A 24,580-nucleotide genomic window follows, 5' to 3' on the forward strand; every position below is an offset into this window, starting at 1 on the left:
ATTGAAGTCAGATGAATTACCTGGCAAATTCTACAAAACATTTGAGGAAATTATACCAATTCTCTACAATCTCTTTCAGATGATAGATGCAAAAGGAATACCTTCTAACTTGTTCTATGAGGCCAGAATTGCCCAGATGTCAAAGACATTACAAGAAAGAACACTAGACCAATACTTCTCTTGTACCTATAAATATCTCTTTTGTATCCATATAGATGTAAAAATCCTCAATAAAATATTAGCAAATTGAATTTTAAAATGTATCCAATTTCATACAACCACCAAGTGGGTTTTACTCCAAGCATGAAAAGCTAGTCTATTTGAAAATCTATTAATGCAATCCATCTTATCAAAACATTAAAAAATTAAGTCACATAATGATATCAATCGATGCCAAAAAAAAATAGCATTTGACAAAATCCCACAGACATTCATGATAAAAAACCTCAGGAAACTAGGAATAGAGGAGTGCTTCCTCAACCTGGTAACTATCTACAAAAACACCTACAGCTTACATTATACTTAATGGTGACAAACTAGAGGTTTTTCCACTAAGATCAGTAACAAGGCAAGAATGTGCTCTCTCACCACTTTTTCCACATCATACTGGAAGTCCTAGCAAAGTAAGACAAAAGGTATGCATATTGGGAAGGAAGAAATAAAACTTTGTCTGCAGATGACATGATTGTGCAGAAATTTTAAATCCACAATAAAAAAAATCTAGACCTAATATATGATTATTGCAAAGTTGCAGCATACAAGGTCAAGATATAAAAATGAACTACTTAATGCCAGCAATGAACTAGTGAAATTTGAAATTGGAAGCAGAATACCTTACGTGAACACCCCCCAAAATGAAATACTCAAACTTAAAACTTTTTATTAGGTATAAAATTTTTTTAATATGCATGAGATCTGTATGAGGAAAAACTACAAAACTCTGATGAAAGAAATAATAGAAGATATTTCTTGTTCATGAATAGAAATAATATTGTCAAGATGTCTGTTCTTCCTAACTTGATTTATAGATTCAACACAGTCTCTCAATAAATCCCAGCAAGCTCTTTTGTGGATATCAACAAAGTGATTCTAAAGTTTATGCAGTGAGGCAAAGGACCTAGGCTAGCCAACACAATATTAAAGGAGAAGGAGCAAAACTAGAAGAGTGACAGTACTGACTGCAAGATTTATTATAAAGCTATAGTAATCAAGATAGTGCGATATTGGCAAAAGAATAGACAAATGGATCAATGAACAGAATAGAGAGCCCACAAACAGACCCACATAAATACAGCCAACTGATCTTTGACAAAGGAGCAAAGGCAATGCAGTGGACAAAAAAACAGTCTTTTCAACTTTTGAAATCTACATCAGAAAAAATCAAATTTACACACTGACTTTATTTTATTTTATTTTATTTTATTTTGAGACGGAGTTTTGCTCTTGTTACCCAGGCTGGAGTGGAATGGCGCGATTTCGGCTCACCGCAACCTCCGCCTCCTGGGTTCAGACAATTCTCCTGCCTCAGCCTCCTGAGTAGCTGGGATTACAGGCACGCACCACCATGCCCAGCTAACTTTTTGTATTTTTAGTAGAGACGGGGTTTCACCATGTTGACCAGGATGGTCTCGATCTCTTGACCTCGTGATCCACCTGCCTCGGCCTCCCAAAGTGCTGGGATTACAGGCTTGAGCCACCGTGCCCGGCCTACACACTGACTTTAACTCCTTCACGAGAGTTAACTCAAAATGGATCATAGAACAAACTTTAAAACACAAAACTATAAGACTAGAGGATAATATAAGAGAGAATCTAGAAGACTGGGCTTGGTGATTATTATTATTATTTTTTGATAAAACACCTATGATGCATGAAAGAAGTAATTGGTAAACTGAGCATTAAAATTAAAAACTGGTGCTTTCTAAAAGACACTGTGACAAGAATGAAAAGATAAACCTTAGACTGGGAGCAAGTATTTGCCACAGGGATCTTGTAAAGGACTGTTATCGAAAATATATAAAGAACACTAAAACTCAGCAATAAGAAAACAACCCAACTTATGGGCAAAAGGAAGGTAGGCATAATGGTACATGCTTGTCATCCCAGCCCTCTGGGTGGGGAATGCTCAAGCCCAGGAGTTTGAAACCAGCCTGGGCAATACAGTGAGATCCCATCTCAAAAGTGGTAAATAAAATAGGCAAAAAGATCTGAATGGCACCTCACCAAAGAAGATGTACAGATGGCAGTTAAGCATATGAAAAGGCTGTGCATGGTGGCTCACACCTGTAATCCTAGCACTTTGGAAGGCTGAGGCATGAGGTTTGTTTGAGCCCAGGATTTCAAGATCAGCCTGAGCAACATAGGGAGACCTCATCTCTACAAAAATAAAAAGTAGTCCCAGCTGTTCAGGGATCTGAAGCAGAAGGATTACTTGAGCCTGGGAGGTTGACGCCGCATTGAACCATGATCTGTCTCCAGCCTGAGTGACAGAACAAGATTCTCACATAAAAAAGAAAAGAAAAAAGATGCTTAATATCATATGTCAGTAAGAAAATGCAAACTAAAAGAACAATGAGATACCACTACACACTTATTAGAATGACAAAAATCCAAAACATTGACAACACCAAATACAAGGGAGAATGTTGAGCAGTACGAAGTCTCATTCACTGCTGCTCGGAATGCAAAATCGTACGACTTTGGAAGACAGCTTGGCAGTTTCTTAAAAAACTAAATACTCTTATTGTATGACACAGCAATCGCACTCCTTGGTGTAATATTTACCCAAATAAGTTGAAAACTTATGTCCACACGAAAACCTGCACATGGAGGTTTACAGCAGCTTTATTCATAATTGCCAAATCTTGGAAGCAACCAAGATATCCCTCAGCAGGTGAATGGAAAACTAAACTATGATACCTCCAGACACTGGAATGTTACTCATGGCTAAAAGGAAATGCACCATCAGGCCATAAAAAGAGGAGCCTTAAATGCATATTACTAAGTGAAAGAAGCAAATTAAAAAGGCTGTGAACTACGATTATATATATAATTATATATTATTGTGGACAAGGCAAAACTAGAGACACACACACAAAATCTGCAGTGCCAGGGGTTAGAGGAGGGGGGGGGATGAACAGGCGGAGCACATTGTTTAGGGCTGTGAGAGTATTCCGTACTGATGGATACTTGTCATTTACATAGCCAAAACCTACAGAATGTACACCAAGAGTAAACCCCAATACCAATAGTAAACTATGGCCTTTAGGTGATAATGATGTGTCAATGTAGGTTTATTGATAACTGATTATAACAAATGTATGTGAAGGATGTTGATTGTGGGGGAGGTTATGAATAAGGAGGGAGGGAGTTTATGAGAACTCTACTTTCTGCTCAATTTTGGTGTGAACCTAAAACTGCTCTAAAAGATAAAGCCTATTAAAAAAGATACATAACCAAAGCAAAAATAACTATGATAAGAAAAAAAAAAATGGTTGCCTGCAGGTGTTAAAAGGGTATGGGTGTGGAGGATGGGAGACAGAAGACACCAAAGCCAGGCTCAGTGGCCGTTACCTACAGTTCCAGCCACTCAGGAGGCTGAGGTAGGAGAATCGCTTGAGCCTTGAAATCCGAGGTTACAGTGAGCTATGTTGCACACCAGCCTGGGTGACAAAGCAAAACCCTGTCTCTTAAAAAAGTGCGGGAGGGACAAATTAGGGAGAGGGACCTTATATTGGACCAATAACCAAATGTCATGAAATGAAGAGTGAGTTTAACTCATTGCTCTTCACTTTCAGTACAAAAGGGAAATGAGATTTGTATGTGCTTTGTAATCAGAAATTATATCAGCTTTAGCAGGAGGTTATTGGTCAGATTTTGACCCAGTATTCACCGCTTCTGTCCTCAGGTGTTCACCTTTTGAACATACTCTTTACAGATAAGAAGGACTTATCCCCTAAAATATAAGGTTGAAAGTAGAATCTGAATTCAGTTTTCTACAAGACCACCCCCAAACAAAAGAGAAAATTATTTCATACCTCTCCATAGCTTACTATAACTTTTTAACATAAACACCTATTGTTCTCTGCCTGCGTGCACTGGAATTGACGTCTAAGGACGTGCCTTTCCCGACCATATTTTTTCAGGCTTGCTGCCCACTGGTGGCACAATAACAAAGGTTTACTTTGCCCTTGCACTCTTCCCATCTGGGAACTGCAGAGGAGCGCGGTGGTCGGACTGTCAGCCTCGCCTCCTAGTCTTTGATTTCCAGTAACTTATTTTCTAAAGACTGCTGGAGGGAAAGGCTCAACGTCTCTTTTGGGATTTTCCTGAGCAGAACGACCTCATCTTAATAAAACGGAGGCGCCAATCCTGCTGACCGGCAACTTTCGGCAGACAGGGTCATTCTGTTTGAAGATTAATCCTGACGCTGGGATTCTCTGGGAATGTCCAGGGGCGAGGAACGCAGCGCCGCGGTCCCCTCAGCTTCCGGTCCGCAGGAGCAACTGGGCGTCGGCGCAGCTGGGGCCGCGGGGGCCGCACGGAAGGAAACTCCGCCGCCGCCTGTTCCTCCACTGCGCCGGCAGGCGGCGGAGACACTGCGCGTGCGCACTGGGAAGACGGTGGCTCGGAGGCGACGCTCGCAGGCTCCTCCGGTCTGCCCCGGGCAGCATGAAGACCGCCGAGAACTCCAGAGGAACCGGCAGCGACGGGCCGCTGAAACGAGGCCTCTGCGTCCTCTGCGGCCTCCCCGCGGCAGGAAAATCGACTTTCGCGCGCGCCCTCGCCCACAGGCTGCGGCAGGAGCAGGGCTGGGCCGTCGGCGTCGTCGCGTATGATGACGTCATGCCAGACGCGTTTCTCGCCGGGGCAAGCGCTCTCCCGGCGGTCAGTATGGAGGGCAGGGGCAGGGGCAGGGCGGGACCCCTCGCGTCGGTGGGCCCTGGGTGATTATTTGCCATGAGCCCCCACTGCGCCCTAGACCGTGCTTGATGTGGGAGGTGAAGTTCGAGAAAAGTGGAGCTGAGTTAACATAGTTACTGCAGAGGGTGAATGCGTTGGCTGTAGAAGTGTGCCATAGTTACAAAGCCAACTGTGTTAGAACGACGCATTGTAGAGGCTTATCTGTATATTTGACGCATGTATATATTGAATATTCTATACAGTTCAGTCTTAAGACAGGGTCAGGTTCTCAAGTCAGCGTGCAAGGTGGAAAGCCTCTGTAGTCAAATGCACTGTTGAAAATCCCTGGGGAAGTTTCTCCTTGGGAGAGGGAAATAATGTCTAAAACTTTAACGTCTAGCCACTGGTGAATTCAGGTTTTATAATTTGAGGAACCCTCTTTAAGAAAAAGAATACAAATTTTAAGTAGCAAAATTGCTAGGATCCCTCAGAACGGTAGAAAGAGGCTGTACAAACACATTATCAGACCTATGAAGCTCAACCTTTGTTCAACTCAGAGTAACTCTGCCTCTGCCAGGTTTGGAAAAGATGGCTGTTTCTTAGTTGACCACCAGAGGAAATAATGGGCTTGTATTTACGGACCAGCTTGTATGTTCCAAGTACATCTCTTTAAGCCCTCCTCTTCTCACACTCAGCACGGTGAGATGCATCGTCATGGAGAAGCATGTGGAAACAGACTGCTCGGGGAAGAGTAGATACATCGGTGTCTTTCATCTCATGCTCACTCAATATCTTTGAAATATTCTGAAATTTAAACATTCTTATTTTTGTTGTTTAATGCCTGATGTAGATGAATTGACAGAAATCAAATGCAAATGTTATCTGACTCCACTCTCTTAAGTATATATACAAAAATACAGTACATTTGGTATGTGGGCTGTCCAGCAAAGTGTGTCTACTTTCTCATTCTTGGTTAATTGTGAAGTAAGTACAGTGTCAAGATAGCGCAGGATTGACTTGGATGATGGTATTTTCACCACTTGGGAGAAAGCTCAAAGTTGTCGATACGGATTGTTGTATTTGCTGACTTTCCCTTCACTTGTATTATGTGTTTTTTCCGCTGTTTTCCTACAAAGACCATGGGATTCATCTGCTCACCTCTTAGGAAGTGATATATGTTTCTAATTTAGTGGGTTTAGCTGATCTGTTTGTTGTATGTAGTGTAATCTCAGCGAGGTGGTAAGGCATGGGCAGACAAGTGAGAGTTCTCACTCTCCTGTCCTCCTGTTTTCCCTCCAGCTTAGATTTCTTAACTATGTCAGGACCACAGTCCTTGACCAACGCAAGGTTACTTTGTATTCTCCAGCTGCTTATTCTCCTCAGTCTCTTTCCTCCATCTTTCCCCATCGCATAACAACTTATTTGTTAGCATGAGGTCTTCTTGAACTATGGACTTGATTTTTACTTATTTGTTTGTTTTCTTTTTTGTTTTGTGATGGAGTCTTGCTCTGTCACCAGTCTGGAGTGCAGTGGCATGATCTCAGCTCACTGCAAGCTCCGCCTTTCAGGTTCAAGCGATTCTCCTACCTCAGCCTCCCAAGTAGCTGGGACTACAGGCACGCCCCACGACGGCCGGCTAATTTTTGTATTTTTAGTAGAAACGGGTTTCACCATGTTGGCCAGGGTGGTCTTCATCTCTTGAACTCGTGATCCGCCCGCCTTGGTCTCCCAAAGTGCTGGGATTACAGGCAAGAGCCACCGTGCACCCAGGGACTTTTCACCTGATCTTTTTGCTGTCTCCCGCCTTTCTCATTTCAGTGGAAAACCAGCATTGTTATATCTTAGCCAGACTATTTTGGCAGGATGTTGATTTTGACTCCACCATTCTCCTGGATGGTAAATTCTTTCATTTATTTCACTCATTCGGTCATTCAGTCATTCATCCATTTAATATACATTTTTGGAGCACCTGTTAGGTGCCAGACCCTCCGCTGGAGGCTCAGTATACAATGGACAGTGCTCTAGCAGAGAGAGAAGTGTACAAATGCTTAAACTGTGTAAGCACTGCTAGAGTGGAGATATATGTACAGAATGGGGTGTCGGGATGGGCAAGGGAGAGGCTGAGCTGCCTTCTGCATGCTCGAGTCTGAGAAAGATTTACACAGCACTAGTATCATTAGTTTTCCAGGCAGAAGGAATGGTATATATATATGGAGGCATGAGAAACCAGGTGTGTTGGAGAACTACAAATGGTTCCATATTGTGAGCTGAAATGTTCATATGGGGCAGGGTGGCAGTGAGACCAGATGAGCAACCACCCTAGTGGCCTAATAAGAATTGCAATTCTTTGGTCTCTTGTAGCCATCCCAATGGAAATTGCTTCGACAGGAACTGTTGAAGTACCTGGAATACTTCTTGATGGCTGTGATTAATGGGTGTCAGATGTCTGCCCCACCCAACAGGACTGAAGCCATGTGGGAAGATTTTATAACCTGCTTAAAGGATCAAGATCTGATACTTAATGCAGCATTTGAGGCCCAGTCTTGCTACCTCTTAACAAAAACTGCTGTTTCTAGACCTTTATTTTTGGTTTTGGATGACAATTTTTATTATCAAAGTATGAGATATGAAGTCTACCAACTGGCTCGGAAATGTAATTAAAACTTTTTTTCTTACACATGGAGATACTTACTCACATATCATAAACACTACTGTCTTCAATGAGAATTTAACTTGATTAGGAGGTTATGTAGATGTACTTAATTTTAAAAGCTAGATGTTCAGTATTGCAAATGGAGTTTTTCCTACTATAATTGTCATAATTTGATACATGTTTATTTTATATTTTGGAAAGTATACCAGTAATTCTGTCATTTTAAACTGTTTTCAGATTCATTGGGCTTTTGCCAGCTCTTTTTAGATTGTCCTCTTGAGACCTGTTTACAGAGGAATGGCCAGAGGCCACGAGCACTGCCTGCTGAGACCATCCGCCTGATGGGAAGAAAGCTGGAAAAGCCCAACCCTGAGAAAAATGCCTGGGAACACAACAGCCTCACACTGCAGAGTCCAGTGTGTGCCTCAGGGGCCAGGTATTCCACTCAAAGTCATCCCTCCCTGGATGCTGCCCTGTGCCAGGTACCAGGGTCAGTGCTTTATCTGTATTGGCTTAGTTAGTCCTCACACAGGCATTGGAGAGAGATTATTTCCCCCTTTGTCTGGAAGCCAAAAGTGAAATGGGAAAATTTAGTTTGTCCACTGAGCTTGTAAATGAGCGCTGAGATTTGAACCCAAGTTTATTTACAAATGTCTGCTCTTAACTGTTAGGATGATACTGTCTTCCAGGGGTTAGAGCAGGAAATTCAAAGAACACATCTTTTATTCTTTTTTAAAATAGTCTAAATAGGTTGCCTGGTGGTTTTCTTATAGAAAGAAATCTGTTAAAGAGCAGAACTGATACTGGGTCCTAATTTGCCTTAGAGCTCACTATAGTTATGTTGCTTTTATATATGTCAGGCTTGTAGGCTATGCTGTCTAATGCATTTTATTCATTATATATGTCTTGTGAGTTGTAGAGCAGTGTATTTCTAGCAGAAATTTTCCTGGCAATGGAAATACTCTGTATTTGCACTAATATGGTAGCTGCTAGCCGTATTTTGACTGTTGAGCTCTTAAAAGTAGCTAGTGCAACTGGCGACCTGAATTTTTTGTTTAACTTATTAATTTAAACCCAAATAGTCTCATGGTTATAGTGGCTATTGTACTGGACTGTGCAGTTTTAGAGGTATATTGCCCACATTTCTTTAGTTCCTGCATATTGTCCACGGGGGATCAATATCAGCTCACTGCAGCCCCGACCTTCTGGGCTCAAGCAATTCTCCTGTCTCCGTCTCCTAAGTAACTGGAACGACAGGCCCACATTGCCAAGCCCAGCTAATTTTTAAATTTCTTATAGTAACAGGGTCTCACTATGTTGCCCAGGCTGGTCTCAAACTCCTGACCTCAAGCAATTCTTCCAACTTGGCCTCCCAAATTGCTGGGATAACAAGCATGAGCTACCACGTCAACTAATATTTTCTTAAATTTTGGGTTACATTGGGAACAGTGTCTATAATTCCTTTTGAAATTCTTTTTAGTAATCTTAAGGTTATAGTTCCCTTAAAAATATATTTGCTATGCTTTACCCCATTTAAGACTGTAAACAAGCTGGGTACAGTGGCTAACAGTGTGATCCCAGCACTTGGGAGGCCAAGAGGGGAGGATCACTTGAACCCAAGAGTTTGAGGTTGGATGATAGTGAAACCCTGTCTTTAAAAAAAACAGACTAAATAGAACAAAAGGGCATGGATATGAAAACTAGCTAGTGATCACTGGCTAAGTAGTCAGTAAAACTCAAATTTATCTCCCAGCTCTGAACACTTTATATGTATGGTCTCATTCAGTCCTCACAACCACACTTTAAGGGGAGAAACTATTATCCCCATTTTATAGATGCCATAACTGAGACCCAGATAAGTAAAGTAATATACCCAGGTAGGAAGTGGCAGAGCCAAGATTTGGACCCACTGGGATCTCACTCACTACAGAACCTCAGCTCTTTTCAGTGTGAGGAAGATCATCTTGAGGTTGAGCTTTAACTTGATGAGCTCACTCGCTTAAAACTTTTTAGTGCTCCCCCTGTAATCTGAGTAAAACTCAAACTCCTTACCCTAACTTACATGTTCTAACCCAGATTAACTCTCCAACGTCATAGTCTAGCCCTCTCCCGCCTTGCTTCTTTTCAACCTTCTCTATTGCAGGAACACCAGGAGCCTGTTCTTGCCCTGGGGCCCTTGCACTTGCTGCCCCCTCTGCCCGTCCCACATATTTATACTTGACTGCCTTCACTGACCACCCTAAGTAAAGCAAAGAATGTTAGTTGGCTACCCTGTCACTCCTGTCATTGTCACATTATCATCTTCTCTCACTTATCTACTTACCACTATCTGAAATTCTTTTTGCTTTATTTTACTGTTTATCTGTCTCTGTTACATTATCAACTTTGGCAAAGGCAAGGATCTTGCTACACCCCCAGCTCAGCATGTAGTTAGTTGCACAGTATTTTTCATATAATATGCTCAATAAACATTTGTTAAATGGATGAATGGATTCTATCTCAAACCTTCATGAACCCTTGCTCAGTGAGGAACTTTGCTCATCCATATCCAGTAAATAAGCGGGAGCCAGAAAGTAAAGACCAAGCATCTTAGGGAATAAAATCGAGCTCTGGTAGCCCCCAGTTCAGCCTTAAGAGGGGAAGGGGGAATGACTTTTCAAAGCTTTTTGACGTGAGTTGTAGGAAATTGATATATTTAATGAGGGGCCTTTGACTTATCATTAGTTTTGAGTTGCTGCAGTTGGATTTTCTATATGGAAGGTAGCTTCTAAATCATTCAGTTTTTTTCCTTTTGTTAAGGATCTTGGGTTATAGCCATTTCATTCCTCTATAATTCAGTTTAGTATTCATAAATACAAGTTCTTTAAAAGTCAGATGTTCAATATAAGGATTTATTGTATTTTGTCCCATTTTCTCTGTAGCCTGGAGGTGACTGATTTATTGCTCACTGCTTTGGAAAATCCAGTAAAATATGCTGAGGACAATCTGGAACAAAAGGTAAAGCTTCCCGTGTAGATTTAATGTAAATAAGAAGGAACAACATTTTGTAGGGAGATCTTTAGAGCGGAATATAAAATATGAGTGAAACATGACACGTGTTGCCACTGGCTTGGCCCCTCACCAGCACTCACTGCTAGCAGCTGATGCTGGCTGGCCAAAGCCAATCGTTAAACTTTCAGAAGTTTTGGAGCCTGTTGATATTTTGTTGGTAGGATTGTTTTCACCACAGAAATTGGCAAACATTACAGATAGGTCTGGGTTTTTTTTCCAGAAAAGTCATTTATTAGACATTCACCAGCATATCACCGCCTAGCCCGAACCCAGTTTACCACTGGATCTGATTTGTCTGGACTCTCTTGTAGGGAAGAATAACAACAGAAAAGCTACTTAAACTTTTCTTTTCGTCCCTTCAAATACTTGTGACCTATGCTTTAGCCATTTATTTTATAAAATTAGGTGACTTCTAAGTAACAATGTCTGTATTACATAGGACACAGACAGAATTATTTGTTCAACAAACATTCTTCATACAGCTGATGTGACACTCCGAAGAATTGTATCTCAGACAATGAAGGAAGCAAAAGGTATGATGTGTCAGTTATGTGTTGAGTTAGTACGATTGTGACTTTCTGCTGCCACTGTTATTCCTGACACTCCGAGTTTATTAGTTTTCAATCATAAAAGTTCACATCATGTTTTCAGTTTAATTATACAATTTGACTAAATATAATTAAAAATTCTACCTCTGGAACTGAGTGTTCATTCAACAAATTTTTACTGAGTGGTCTTACTATACTAGGCTTTACTCTAGATGCTGGGGAATCGGCAGGGAGCAGAACATTCTAATGAGGAGACAGACAGAACATAATTACATGAGTATACACTCATGCTCTGAAGAAGATGTAGGGTAAGGCAGTGTAGAGTGATGGGAGGATATGCTTTTAAAAGGGTAATCAGGAAGGCTTCTCAGAGATGACATTTAAGCAAAGATGTAAAAGAAGAGAAAGAACAAACCGTCCAGGTATCTGGAGGACCATTCTAGGCAATGAACACATCAAGTGCAGAAGCCCAGAAGCTGGTTGTTTGGAATGTTACAGAATCAGAGAGAGGCCATTGAGCATGGCGTGAAGTAAGAAAGGGGGAGAGGTAGTCAGGGGCCAGGTGTCAGATCAGCATGGAATTTGAATAAAATCAATGTATTTTAAATCTGAATTTATATAATAGATGAACTATGTGGTAACTATAGTTTTATGCAATAATTCCATTAGGTTTTGAATACTGTATTGTTATATTTAAAATTGTATCTTTAAAAGCCAGCAACTAGCATTTTTTGAACACCTTTGTATACGTTAAGTGCCTTACAAATATTGTTTGTAATCTTCACAGTCCTATAAGGTACATGTAATTGTACAAATGGGGAAAGGGAGGTTCACAGAGGACCAAGTAACTTGTCCCAAGACTGAACAGCTACTACATATTTGGGTAACCTGGGGTCCAGAATTACATCCAGTTCCACTCTGAGCCTCCCATTCTGCTGCCCTGTATCATCATCATTTATTATCTTTACAAAACTTAGAACATGGGAAAAGGAAACAATATACTAGCCATACCATTTTCAAACTTTTATAAAACCATGTTGTACAAGTTGATTTTGTTGTAACCCAGTGTCTAACCCAGCACACAAACGCATGTGTGGAAACAAGTTTCACAAAACACCTTCACATGTTTAATGAACTCTATGTTCTATTTGATTTCATTTTAGAAAAACACCAGTTGCCACTTACTAATGGGTTACAATACAAAGTTTAAGAAACAGAGGACCGAAACAGAAACTGCATCATCATTAAAATAAAAACAGAGCCAGGCATGTTGGCTCACGCCAGTAATCCCAGCACTTTGGGAGGCTGAGGTGGGCGGATCATGAGGTCAGGAGTTTGAGACCAGCCTGACCAACATGGTGGAACCCTGTCTCTACTAAAAATACAAAACTCACCTGGACATGGTGAGGCACGTGTGTGTGTAATCCCGGCTACTCAGAAGGCTGAGGCAGTAACGAATTGCTTGAACCTGGGGCACAGAGGCTGCAGTGAGCTGAAACCATGCCACTGCACTCCAGCCTGGGCAACAGGGCAAGACTCCATCTCAATAAATGATTGATAGATAGATAGATAGATAGATAGATAGATAGATAGATAGATAACCTGGGATGTGGCGGCTGCAGTGAGCTGAAATCACGCCACTACACTCCAGCCTGGGTGACAGAGTGAGACTCAGTTTCAATAAATAAATTAGTAAATTCCAGGAGTTCTCACTCAACCATTTGCCTTTCTTCTTTTCTGCCTATAAAATGAAATGAGGTCCTGGGGGGTTGTCGGGAATAGGGTTATGCCCAATTCACTCTTATATCCCACCCATTTAAAAACATACAGATAGGCCAGGCATGGTGGCTCCTGCCTGTAATCCCAACACTTTGGGAGGCCAAGGCGTGTGGATCACAAGGTCAAGAGATCAGATCAAGACCCTCCTGGCCAACATGGTGAAACCCTGTCTCTACTAAAAATACAAAAATTAGCTGGGTGTGGTGGTGTGCGCCTGTAGTCCCAGCTACTCAGGAGGCTGAGGCAGGAGAATCGCTTGAACCCAGAGGTAGAGGTTGCAGTAAGCCGATATCATGCCACTGCATTCCAGCCTGGAGACAGAGCAAGAATCTGTCTCAAAAAAAAACCAAAAAAACAAAACAACAACAACAACAAAAAAAACACACATATATATTTTTTAGGTGAGGGGAGGTAGTAGTAGTTTCTAGATCTGTGCTTAAGAAAAATTCAGTTCCCCTATCATCAAGAAAGTAAAAAGACAACCCATAGATTGGAGAAATACTTACAGACATATATCTCATAAGGGACTTGTATCCAAAATATATAAAGAACTCTTACCACTAAATAATAAACACAACCCAATTTTTTAAAAAAGGCAAAGGATCTGAGTAGACATTTTTCCAAGGAAGATATACAAACAGCCAATAACCACAGGAACACATGCTCATCTCAAATCAGTCATCAGGGAAATACAAATCAAAACCGTAAGACAGCACTTCACACCCACTAGGAGGTCTAGAATTAAAACATTCAAGTGTTGTTGAGAATGTGAAGTGTCAGATGGTACAACTGCTTTGGAAAACAGCTAGCAGTCCCTCAAACATACAGTTAGCATGTGACCCAACAATTTCATTCCCAGGTGTATACCCAAGAGAGATGAAAACATGTTCACACAAAAACTTGTACACAAATGTTTATGGCAGCATTATTCATGATAGCCAAAATATGAAAACAACCCAAATGTGCATCAGCTGACAAATGGATAAACAAAATTTGGTGTATCCATACAAGGAAATATTATTCAGCCATAAAAAGGAATGAAATGCTGATACATGCTATACAGTATGGAATAACCTTGAAAACGATGCAAAGTACAAGAAATCAGTCCCAAAAGACCAAGTAAACGTATACTTCCAGTCACATGAAATGTCCTGAACAGGGAAATCTTCAGACAGACAGTGTATGTTTGGTTGCTTAGAGATTGGGGGTGGGCAGAAGGGAAGGGGGTTAGGAGAATGATAGCTAAAGGATGTGGGTTTTTGTTTTGGAGATGGAGTCTTGTTCTGTTGCTCAACCTGGAGTGCAATGGCACGATCTCTTCTCATTGCAACCTTTGCCTCCCAGGTTTAGGCGATTCTCCTGCCTCAGCCTACCGAGTAGCTGGGATTACAGGCATGTGCCACCATGCCCTGCTAATTTTTGTATTTTTAGTAATGGAGGGGTTTTGCCATGTTGGCCAGTCTGGTCTCAAACGCCTGACATCAGGTGATCCGCCTGCCTCAGCCTCCCTTGGTGCTGGGATTACAGGCGTGAGCCATCAGGATATGGGTTTTTCAGATGATGAAAATGTTCTAAAATTAACTGGTGATGGTTGTACATATCTGTAAATATATATTTAAAAACCTACTGTATTACAGAGATTAAATGGGTAAATTGTATGTGAATTATATCCTGATAAAGCTAACAAAAAAATAAAATTCAGCTTCTCAGTAATAGTACCCATGTGTGGCTAGTGGCTGCTGTATTTGATGCAGCAGATATAGATGAGGTCCATCATTGCACAAAGTTATGTTGGACAACTACTGTTCTAGGCATTATTTACCAGGTTCAAAACCAAACTGCCATCTTCTGTTTCTGCTTTTTTGCCTGTCTGCTTAATTCAGTAAGGCAGTTAAGTCAACTGTCTTGATTTTTCTTGGCAACAACAACAAAAAGTCCCTTTCAGGTTAATCTTTTCTGCTCACGTTTCCTAACAAGTTATTTAAATCTGACTTGTTTCAGATGATTTTTGACTCTCATCACATTATGACCTTTTGTCTTTATATTACACCAATTCAGTTGTGATTGTTTATAGAATCTGACTGGTTTGTCTAAAGTAATCAAATTAATTTCCTAGTGTCATTAGACACCCCAGATTACTTTAATTTACACCAGTAATTTGAGAATATCTTTTTTAGATGAACGAGTGCTTCCTTACAAATTGAAGCTTCTAGCAGAAGAACTTAACAAGCTCAAAGCTGAGTTTTTGGAAGACCTAAAACAAGGAAACAAAAAATATCTGTGCTTTCAACAAACCACTGATGTATCAGATGTCATTTCTTTTTTTCATTATGAGAAAGATAATATTGTACAGAAGTATTTTTCAAAGCAGCATTAAAATTTCTGAATTGCCAATCAAATGTCTCATTTTGGTAACCTTCTGCAAATCTGTTAAAACAACAGTATTGTATTACAATTGGTTTTCTAGGCTAATAATGCTGAAGTGAGTCAGTCACTTGTCAGATGAGATGTGGATAATTAAGCGCAGAGGCGGCCTTCCTCATGTGCCAGAACACTTAGGGTAGGGATTGGGGGACAGGGGTCAAGTCAAATAGACCTTGAATAAAGAGAGGAAACTAGGAGGGAGACAAGTTAGGGATGTATGGAGCTCTTTGGTTTTTAACTCATGATAGATCTTCTGAAGTTAAGACATTTTAGAAATTCAAAGCACTATGACCATAAAATCTATTTCTTTCATTAACATTTTACTAGCAGACAATTACTAAAACACTAATTTAATCCTGTTTTCCAAAAGAAGAAAAATCAAGGTCATTAGAAAGTCTTTTTTATTTATTACAAAAGCAAAGCTTCATTGACAATATGAACTGCATACTAGATATGGTTATTTCAGCATTAAACTGCTTTCTGGAATCCCTAAACAATATAGTGTATTTTACAACCATAATGCGTTATGTTTTGCATACAAAATATGTTCTTTACATCAAAGCACATGTTAACAAAAACAAGTTCTAGAAAGCATATACCTTGTAAGACTAATGAAAACGTCTTTAGCAGGGAATTAAAGTTATTAACATTCATTTGATAAATATTTTGTAGAACTTAAAATGAGGTTTATTTCTGAATATTTTTTGTAATATTCCCCTTGTCCACTTTTTGCAGATGAATGGCAAACACTTATTTCTAAAATGAAATAGCCCTGGAAACACCAAGTGGAATTTTTTCAAAGTATAAGTCTAGCCTTAACTTGAATTTCAAGAAGTTGTAGCTACATACTACATTAGTAAAATCTGAAATAAAATTATTCCCTGTTATCTTCACAGTTTCTTAAAAAAATATTAGTGGAGATAAATTATCTACCAGATTTAAAAATCTAAACTTATGTTCACTGAACAAAAATAAATTTAGTTTCAGAACATTGCCTGTTAACGGCAAAGTACTATAAATAGTGCATGTTAAATTCTTCCCAACAACTCATTTCTATAAAATATCTGCTTAAAAATGAGAAACATATTCAATACAGAGGGGAAGACATGAACATCTTTCCAAATACAGAATTTAACTCACAATAAATTTAAATAAAATCTAAATATTTTTAAAAATACAATACCAAAAAAGCTTCTAAGGTAGATTTGCCTCAAAAATTTTAGTGCATTTAGAATAACTAGCTTCTAAGCATCAACACCTTTGGGATATCAACTGTGCTCTTTAAGTTGTAGGAAAATTATAATTTTACATTCTAGTTTGTAATTATTAAAAAAATCTGTTCCATGTTTAAATTAAAATGCACCTTCAAAACATCCATATTTAGTTGTTAGAAAAAAATGCATTTGACTGAGAATAGTTAATGAGCTGGTTTTAACAAGGGTGTTCTTTCTCTTTGCTTCGTAACAATTTTCATTTTCCATTTTGGGGTACTGTTTTTATCTAAAGAATAAAATGAGGAGAAAAAAAAAAAAACCATGAAATCTTCCAAATGACAACCTGTTTCTTTCTGGCAACTGATAAATACTAAAGCCAAGTTAAACACTTGGAAACTGCTGCAGCAAAATGGCTCTGAGCAGTAAGTGATTTAAGCAACAGTGAAACAGAATTGTAGAATTTTAAAGTACAAGATTTGACAAAGAGAATTACAGTTTGGAGAAACTGTCCTTGAGGCTGCTCTTTAAACAATGCGGTAGCTTAGACTGGATGCTAAACTGCAAGAACTCATTACAGTGGCTTTCTAGCATTTGAAAGGGAAAGCAGAGGATCCATTAACTTGGCACTTAGGGTTTTTGTGCATCAATATTTCCCTTTCGTTTATTATAAGGGTAGAAGTCCTTTTGGTTAATAGATGCTTACTATTCTCTTTAAGATGCCAATTTGGAGCACATTCAACATATGAACAAAATTAAAAATAGAATTTTTGCAAAGTACACAGAAACCAAGTTAGTAACAATGTATTTTATTGTTTGACCAAGCTCTCTTCAGAGTACGTGAGTTATTACACAATATAAAAACAACAGCCTCCTAAATCAATTACTCTATATTTACTCTTATTTTTATAAACAAATTCAGTGTCATGTTTAGATGCATTTTATATTCATTTCCACACCTTTTGATCCTTTCTCACTAAGGCGTTGATGTAGATTCTACAGTTTTGTCACTGTTCACGAAGACTGGTAAAACTGCAAATAAGAATTACAATTTGCATTCACAAAATATTTTAAATGGCTACTTCCGAAGAGGAGACAAGCTCATTTTTGTAAATATGACTTCACTATCACATTTTCTCATGTGTTTTTATACCCACGTTTTCTTGGAAATTATGGGCAATAAATTGATTGAAGGAAGAAAAAGAAACCTTCCAAAATTTGTTTGGAGGACTGCATTTTAATAATAAGGATGACTTCCACTTTACCTCTTTGGTCATCAAAGGAATAGAAACAATAAGATATTCTCATTAGAGTTATCAACTTTACTAACAGTAATAATGTCAGAATGAAGGATTTAAAGTCAAACCGAGGGGGAAAAAAGCTATCTAACACTCTAGTGCATTTACCTGTGAAAATAAAGATCCAATGGAAAACTGAAATGTGTTTAGACACTGAATAAACAAGTTATTTTAAATATTAAAACAGTTTTCAGTTTCAAGTCTTAACTGTTTTACATTTCCCCTTGTGGAAAAAAGAAAAATTTACTACAGTGAAATAGCTTTACTATTATCAGTTGAAATGAAACTACTGATTCAACTAAAGCAATGTGAACTAAATAGTATTTTCAATTAACAGCAATTTTTAAGGCAATTTCTCTACTAAACACTGAAATGAGTAGTAATAAATTCTGTTAAAAAAAGTAATTTATTCTATCATTTTGAAATATTGCAGAAATAACATGTAGTTCGGGGTATATTGAAACATCAAAAGTATGGATAAGCCTTGAAGTTTTACATAAATGTGAGAAATTCAAATGAACACCCTGTAAGAGTATGACTGCACTCCAATTCTCCAATGTCTAATGGAAAGGAAAATAGAGACACCAATGTGTCTAACTGTTCTAATATATAAATGACCCTGACCAGATTTTTATGGAAAAAAAAAAAAATTTATTCTACTGTCAAATTTATATTCTATAAATATAATGTATAAACCTTAAATTAGCAGACACCTTATTAGGAGATGACAAAAACAAAACCACAAAACAGCAAAACTAAGTAAAGTATGACTATTTTGAATCAGTGTTGGTTATGCTGCCCTCTTGCAAAATGACAGGCAAAATCATACTTGTTTTTACATTTGCATCCACATATATTACACTGAAAAGGATTTTCATACCCATGACATCCCATATGAATAGTGTAAAGGATGTTGTCTGCAAAGTACATATCACAGTGCTGGCAGTGGTGCAGAAGCTGAGGGTCCTGGACCGGCAGGGCTGGTGCTGGGGTGCTGGGCTGGCTGTTCCCTATGCTGGGAGTGCTTGTGTGAGCACTTGGCTCACTGCTGGGACCTGCCACTGGACTATAGTTCCTTTGACTATGGGACGGCCGAGGTTCTGGGCTTGTGGGAGAGGAGCTCTGAGGAATACTTGCTGATACAGCAGAAACTACTGCTTGGGTAGAGGGCTGCTGAATCATGAAAGGTTTTTCATCAGGGCAGGGAACTACATCAGGGGATGCAGGGTTTTGGTTTTCAGGTGGCAAACTGGACAACTGCCCTGCTAGCGTTGAGAGCTGATTCAAAGGGTTATCAACCATGAGTTCTTGGGGGTCCCTTGGAAGGCCACCAGTTGGTGTGGTTTTTGCCATACTTTCATAGGAGTCAGTCTGGATATTTGGGATTTCGTGGGTAAAATCGTTAAGGTAGTCTGGTTTCTGAACCACCATGGAAGGTGGACTTAAGTTGATTAGTGCTCTTCTGCTATAGCCCAGATTGCTTGTTTTCTTCTGTAAAACCCCCCACATTTTCTTGCTGCTTAAGGAAGACCTAGTACCTTTAATTGGTACCATTTTATGCTTGCGCCTTCGATGATGGGACAGGTTACTTCGATCACTGCAGCGGAAGGAACATAATTCACATTTGTATGGTTTTTCTCCAGTATGAGAACGCATATGGGCTTCCAGATGACGCTCATAAGCAGATGCAAATGGACAAAGGTGACATCGATGAGGTTTTTCACCTGTTTCAAAAGAAAAATGATGGAGAAACTATAAGACTAATTCATTTATGGAAAGTTTCGCTTGTCCATTCATTGGATTTGGGCATTGATCAAAAAGAAAATGCTTTCAGAAATTCATATTTGCATAGCATATGAGAGTCTTAAAATTTGTAAAGAAACCCACAAACAAAAACAAAGCTTAATAACTCATCAGCAACAACTTGAGATGTGCACTAACATTGTATTAGTCAATACAGTATAAAAACAGTTATGGGTTCAAATGCATTTAGAGAGAATAAACAGCACAACTGAAATATTCTAGTAATATTTTGGTTTTTGGCGATAAAAAAATATTCCAGTAACAGTTTTACATAATAATGAGTTTATCAAAAGTATGTCTCAGTCATATGTTCATGTATACATTTATATACAAACACTCATATTCACACACATATACACATACACATACCCTTTCCTCACAGGAAAAAAAAAAATACAAAAAAAGCTTTGTGAAAAGTCCTTATACGAAAGCTCAGAACTGAAATGGGCTTTCTAGTCTGAGTTATGCAAAGTATCCCTTCAAAATTGCTAGTGCTTCTCCATCTTCCTACTCTTCAGCTGCCAGAAGGAATAATTATAGTGAATGCTGTTAACTGAAGACGGCCCAATTATGTGAAATAAACATATGAGATTTAGTCATTAATCAGTATGTGTCAGATGTCCCCCTAGGCTCTGGGGGTACAAAGATGGTCCTGTCACAATCCCTGTTCTCAAGAGGCTCTCAGGCCACGGTGATGTGGTGAATGAGCACAGGATGCCGTGAAGCACACAGGAAGGACATGTGACCTGGTCTTGGGCAGGGGCAGATGCAGGTGGGAAAGTTTCTCAGAAGGGACAGCTAAGGTGAGATCTGTGATCAGCAGTACCATCTGCAACTGTATACTTTCCGAAACTTTTCCCCTTTCTGCAACTGAAATGTAATAGGATAGAGATGAAACATTTTATCACATCACTGTACTTTAGCATTAACCTTCCCAATCTCAGAAGCAGACAGATGCTGAGAGATTATTTGGATCACAAAAGAAACATGGCCAAGGAAGGAGAAGCTCTACAAAGGGCTGCACTTCTGACCTGTTTGTATGTTGTCACACTGTTGCTTTGTAAAAACGGAGTAACTTCCCTATTTATTCAAACTTTACATAAACATTTTTGAATATTAAAACTACTCCTATGACAAACCAACCTGCCCTCCTTGGCCCCTCTCCTGCCCTCACAGAAATGCCTTTTCCAGCTGTCTTTCCATTACCTGTGTGGATTCTGATGTGTTCAATAAGCCGGGCTGTTCCTTTGCTGGCATAGTTGCAGTACCGACACTTGAGCTTCCCATCAAAGGTCCTTTCAAACCCGTCTACTAACATTCCTGAGTTTTCATCCAGGGAAACTTCAACAGATGGATGATCAAGTCCATTTTGATCACCATCTGTTCCAGCTATAAACAAAGTGGAGCAAAAGAAATTATGCATCTCGGAATCAACTCAATTTAGCATTTCAATTATAAGTGGCTGAAAATCTTATAAATTGACAGTTCACTTCCCATAAAAGTTAAATCCATTTTTTAACAGGCTTTCTTAACTGAGGCTAATTTTATACACACACAGTAATACATTCTGTATTATATTCTGAGAACCTTTTATGGGGGCAGGGGATCTCAAATTACTTACACAAGGCCAGGTGCCATGACTCACCCCTGTAATCCCAGCACTCTGAGAGGCAGATGTGGGGGGATAGCTTGAGGCTAGGAGTTAAAGACCAGCCTGGCCAACATGGCAAAACCCCATCTCAACTAAAAAGTTAGCTGGGCATGGCAATGTGCACCTGTAGTCCCAGCTACTCAGGAGGCTGAGGCATGAGAATTGTTGGAACCCAGGAGGCAGAGGTTGCAGTAGCCGAGATTGCACCGCTGCACTCCAGCCTGGGCAACAAAGCAAGACTCTGTTTCACAAAAAGAAAAAAAAATTACATTACTTACACATACATTGTATTAGTTCTTCACATATTTTTGAAGAAGAGAACAGGTGAGGAGGAAGGGGAATGAAGACATTCACTGGAGAGTGATGGCACAGTCACACACGGGTGTTCAGCACCCTAGCCATTTCTACAACTGTAACTGGCAAAGAATCTCCAAAACCCTCTTTTTAGTCTGAAGCAGTGAGTAAGTTTTCCACACTCCACTGTTTATATGTGTGTTCTAGATCGCTATTCCATTTAGGATCTTAAAATTCTAATAAAGCACATAAAGGAAGGTACCGTCCCTGATACCTCTGGAGGTTAAGGTTTTAACAATCTCAGAGCTAAAAGCTGTTTGTTTGGCTGTTTGCTTTTGATCTCGTCTAACTACTTTTTTATACAAAGCAGCTGAAGAGACAGGTGCTCATAACCAGGAAAATCAGCAAATGACTGGGACTACAACTCTGGTCTCTTGAATCCTGTTTGGGAAACTTCCATTCCTACAGCTTCATGGGAAAAGGTCTTCTACTCCATCTCAGGAGGTAACAGTGGGCATGCACAATTCAAGACCCCTGCTCCACCAGTTCCTCACTCCTCACTAGAAGTGATTCTGCTGGTTGACACAAGTCCAGTATCCCAGAGGGCTATACGGCATTAAAGGGACAAGCCTCAGTATCTTCCTCTCTCCCACTGTTTTCCCAAACCAGTGACTATCACATTTTAATGTGCTTATGAATTACTTGGGGGATCCTATTAAAATAACACACATTATAATTCAGCAGATCTGGGGTAGTGTCTGGTGTTCTGTATTTCTTACAAGCTCCCAGATGATGCCTGGTCCCTGCTGCCAGTCCCTGGATTATAAGGCCCTACACAGACTAAGTAGGTCAGGGGTCAGCAAAGTTTTTCTACACGTATGAGATAGTAAATACTTCAGGCTTTGTGGGCCACATGGTCCCTGACACAACTACTCAACTCTGCTGTTTTAGCAAAACAAACAAAAACAGCTATAGAAAATACGTAAACAAATGAGCATATCCATGTTTCAATTACATTTATGTGTATTCAAGTTTGAACTTCACAGAATTTTCATATATCATGACATTCTTCTTTTTTTGACACTTTGAAAACCATCTTTAAATCTAAAAACCATTCTTAGGTTACAAGCCATACAAAAACAGCAGTCCAGATGGGGCCCACAGGCTAGTTTGCTGATCTCTGAGTTAGGAACAAATTCCAGTTTTTATGTGGCAAGAAAATCAGGCAAAATTTACCTCTAGTAGGCTCAAGGAGGTCACCACTTTCTCTATGTTCATTCCTCGTCTTGGACAGATAAACACGGACAGCCCTTTCTTCATTTTAAGAGAGAAGAAACTGAAACCCCTATTTCGGTCTCAGGTGGAATCCAGACTTCCTGATGGCCTAATGGTTTGTATAGTGAAGCTGATGTTCCAATCCCCTTTGTGTTCCTTGTGTCTAATGTCAGCTCATAAAAACTGGAGAACAAGAAAGGTATTTGGAGCCCCTAACCTTCCAACAAGACCATAATGCATCTCCAAACCATGTTAAGCACTCTCCAGCAAAGGTCTGTTATGTTTAAAGAAAGGGAAAAAATGCCCTGTATCTTTCTAGAAAAAACAGCATGATTCACATTAATGTTCAATGGTCTTCACAGTAATAGCTACACACAATCATAGCACATGCATAAAAAGTGAATTATTTCATAGTATTAAAATGAGTCTACCTCCCTGAAGAGCCTCTGCTTCTTTGTCCCCGCTAACTGATCCAGAAATCATGTTCACATGATGGGTCTGCTGAGTCAGGTATTCCTGAAAATCTTTCACGAAGTCCAAAGGCTCTGGTTTTTTTTCACCCATCTTTGCTCGTTTAACGTTTACAGTTTGTTATACCTAGAAAAAAAAACTGAAATAATTTTACACTATTTAGGGAGATCTAGTACATAGTAAACAAATGACAAAAACTATTTTGTACAAAACACTATACTATGCAAGAGAAAACACAGTGCCTGCCTTTGAGTATCTTATAATCTTCCTGTTGAACTAAACAAGATATACACAAAATGGTAAAGAAGTCAATATATTTAATAATTAAATATAAATTGGGGTTCAAACTTAGTCATAGAGGATGGGAAGAAATTTCAAATGCAGAAAAAACAGAAAACAAGTTCAGATTAAAGAAATAACACAAGCAGAGCTTATCGATGAAGACGACGAAGAAGCCAAGCAGGCTGGAGACCAACATAGGAAGGCCCTGTCTCTACAAAAAAAATTTATTTTTAATTAGCTGGGTGTGATGGCACATGCCCATGGTTCCAGCTACACAGGAGGCTGAAGTAAGAGAATCACTTGTGTCTGAGTGGTCAAGGTTGCAGTGAGCTGTGATCGCACCACTGCACTCCATCCTGGAAGACAGAATGAGACTATTTTCTGGATGATGGAATGTTTCTTATCTGTGCTGTCCTACACAGTTGCTACTAGCCACATATGGCTACTGAGACACCTGAAATTTGGCTAATACAAATGACTTGAGTTTTCAGTTTTATTAATTTAAATAGAAATACCTGCATGCAGCTAGTGACTACCAGCAAAGGCTCTTTGACCTCATGTTCACATGAGTCGTCTATAAATAAGTGGTCTAGAACTAGGGGTTGCAAAGTTTTTATGAAGGGCCAGATAGTAAATTTTTTAGGCTTTGCAAGCCATGCTCATCTTTGCTTCACTTACTCAACTCTGTCACTGTAAGCAGCCGCATACAACAGGCAGCCACAGACAATATGTAAACAAATGGGTGTGGCTATGTTCCAATAAGATTTTATAAAAACAGGCATTGAGCCACATTTGACCTATATAGGCCTTAGCTTCCCAACCCCCGTTCTAGAAATATCCAAATCACCACCTCTACTACTTAATCATCCTATCAACTCCAAGACTAGGAAGAAAAAAAAGAAAAAGAAAATCCCTGACGCTAGCGTAGAGAGAGAAAG

At 39.5% G+C, this 24,580-nt stretch overlaps 2 protein-coding genes across 3 annotated transcripts; one reads left to right on the forward strand and one right to left on the reverse strand.

Annotated features, from left to right (window-relative positions):
• Nucleotides 1-4,582: 4,582 nt before the first annotated feature.
• On the forward strand, nt 4,583-17,287 carry PSTK (phosphoseryl-tRNA kinase). Of its 2 annotated transcripts, none has more exons than XM_039465141.2 (6): nt 4,583-4,887; nt 7,264-7,555; nt 7,793-7,991; nt 10,477-10,552; nt 11,046-11,159; nt 11,504-13,293. In XM_039465141.2, the coding sequence occupies exons 1-6, from the start codon at nt 4,672-4,674 to the stop codon at nt 11,681-11,683; spliced, it is 1,077 nt and encodes a 358-aa protein (XP_039321075.1). In that variant the 5' UTR covers nt 4,583-4,671; the 3' UTR covers nt 11,684-13,293. The 2 variants fall into 2 exon arrangements, with proteins under 2 accessions (XP_039321075.1, XP_010330367.1); XM_010332065.2 differs by lacking the exon at nt 11,504-13,293 and adding an exon at nt 15,111-17,287 and having other exon boundaries at nt 4,586-4,887; nt 11,046-11,139.
• A 74-nt stretch (nt 17,288-17,361) lies between these two features.
• On the reverse strand, nt 17,362-23,453 carry IKZF5 (IKAROS family zinc finger 5). Its single transcript, XM_010332063.3, has 3 exons — nt 23,321-23,453; nt 20,876-21,058; nt 17,362-19,590 (listed from the first exon to the last, which is right to left on the reverse strand). The coding sequence occupies exons 1-3, from the start codon at nt 23,451-23,453 to the stop codon at nt 18,647-18,649; spliced, it is 1,260 nt and encodes a 419-aa protein (XP_010330365.1). The 3' UTR covers nt 17,362-18,646.
• Between the last annotated feature and the right edge of the window lie 1,127 nt (nt 23,454-24,580).

Source organism: Saimiri boliviensis, chromosome 12 (assembly GCF_048565385.1).
Source record: "Saimiri boliviensis isolate mSaiBol1 chromosome 12, mSaiBol1.pri, whole genome shotgun sequence".
NCBI lineage: Eukaryota > Metazoa > Chordata > Mammalia > Primates > Cebidae > Saimiri > Saimiri boliviensis.

Excerpts from the sequence above, each read along its gene's own strand:
- PSTK (XM_039465141.2), top strand. The coding sequence starts at position 4,672 with ATGAAGACCGCCGAGAACTCCAGAGGAACCGGCAGCGACGGGCCGCTG. Across the intron at positions 4,888-7,263 it reads GGGCAAGCGCTCTCCCGGCG|CCATCCCAATGGAAATTGCT; the intron begins GTCAGTATGGAG and ends GGTCTCTTGTAG. Across the intron at positions 7,992-10,476 it reads GTGTGTGCCTCAGGGGCCAG|CCTGGAGGTGACTGATTTAT; the intron begins GTATTCCACTCA and ends TTTTCTCTGTAG.
- IKZF5 (XM_010332063.3), bottom strand. The coding sequence starts at position 23,453 with ATGGGTGAAAAAAAACCAGAGCCTTTGGACTTCGTGAAAGATTTTCAG. Across the intron at positions 21,059-23,320 it reads AGCAGAGGCTCTTCAGGGAG|CTGGAACAGATGGTGATCAA; the intron begins GTAGACTCATTT and ends CTTTGTTTATAG. Across the intron at positions 19,591-20,875 it reads ACACATCAGAATCCACACAG|GTGAAAAACCTCATCGATGT; the intron begins GTAATGGAAAGA and ends CTTTTGAAACAG.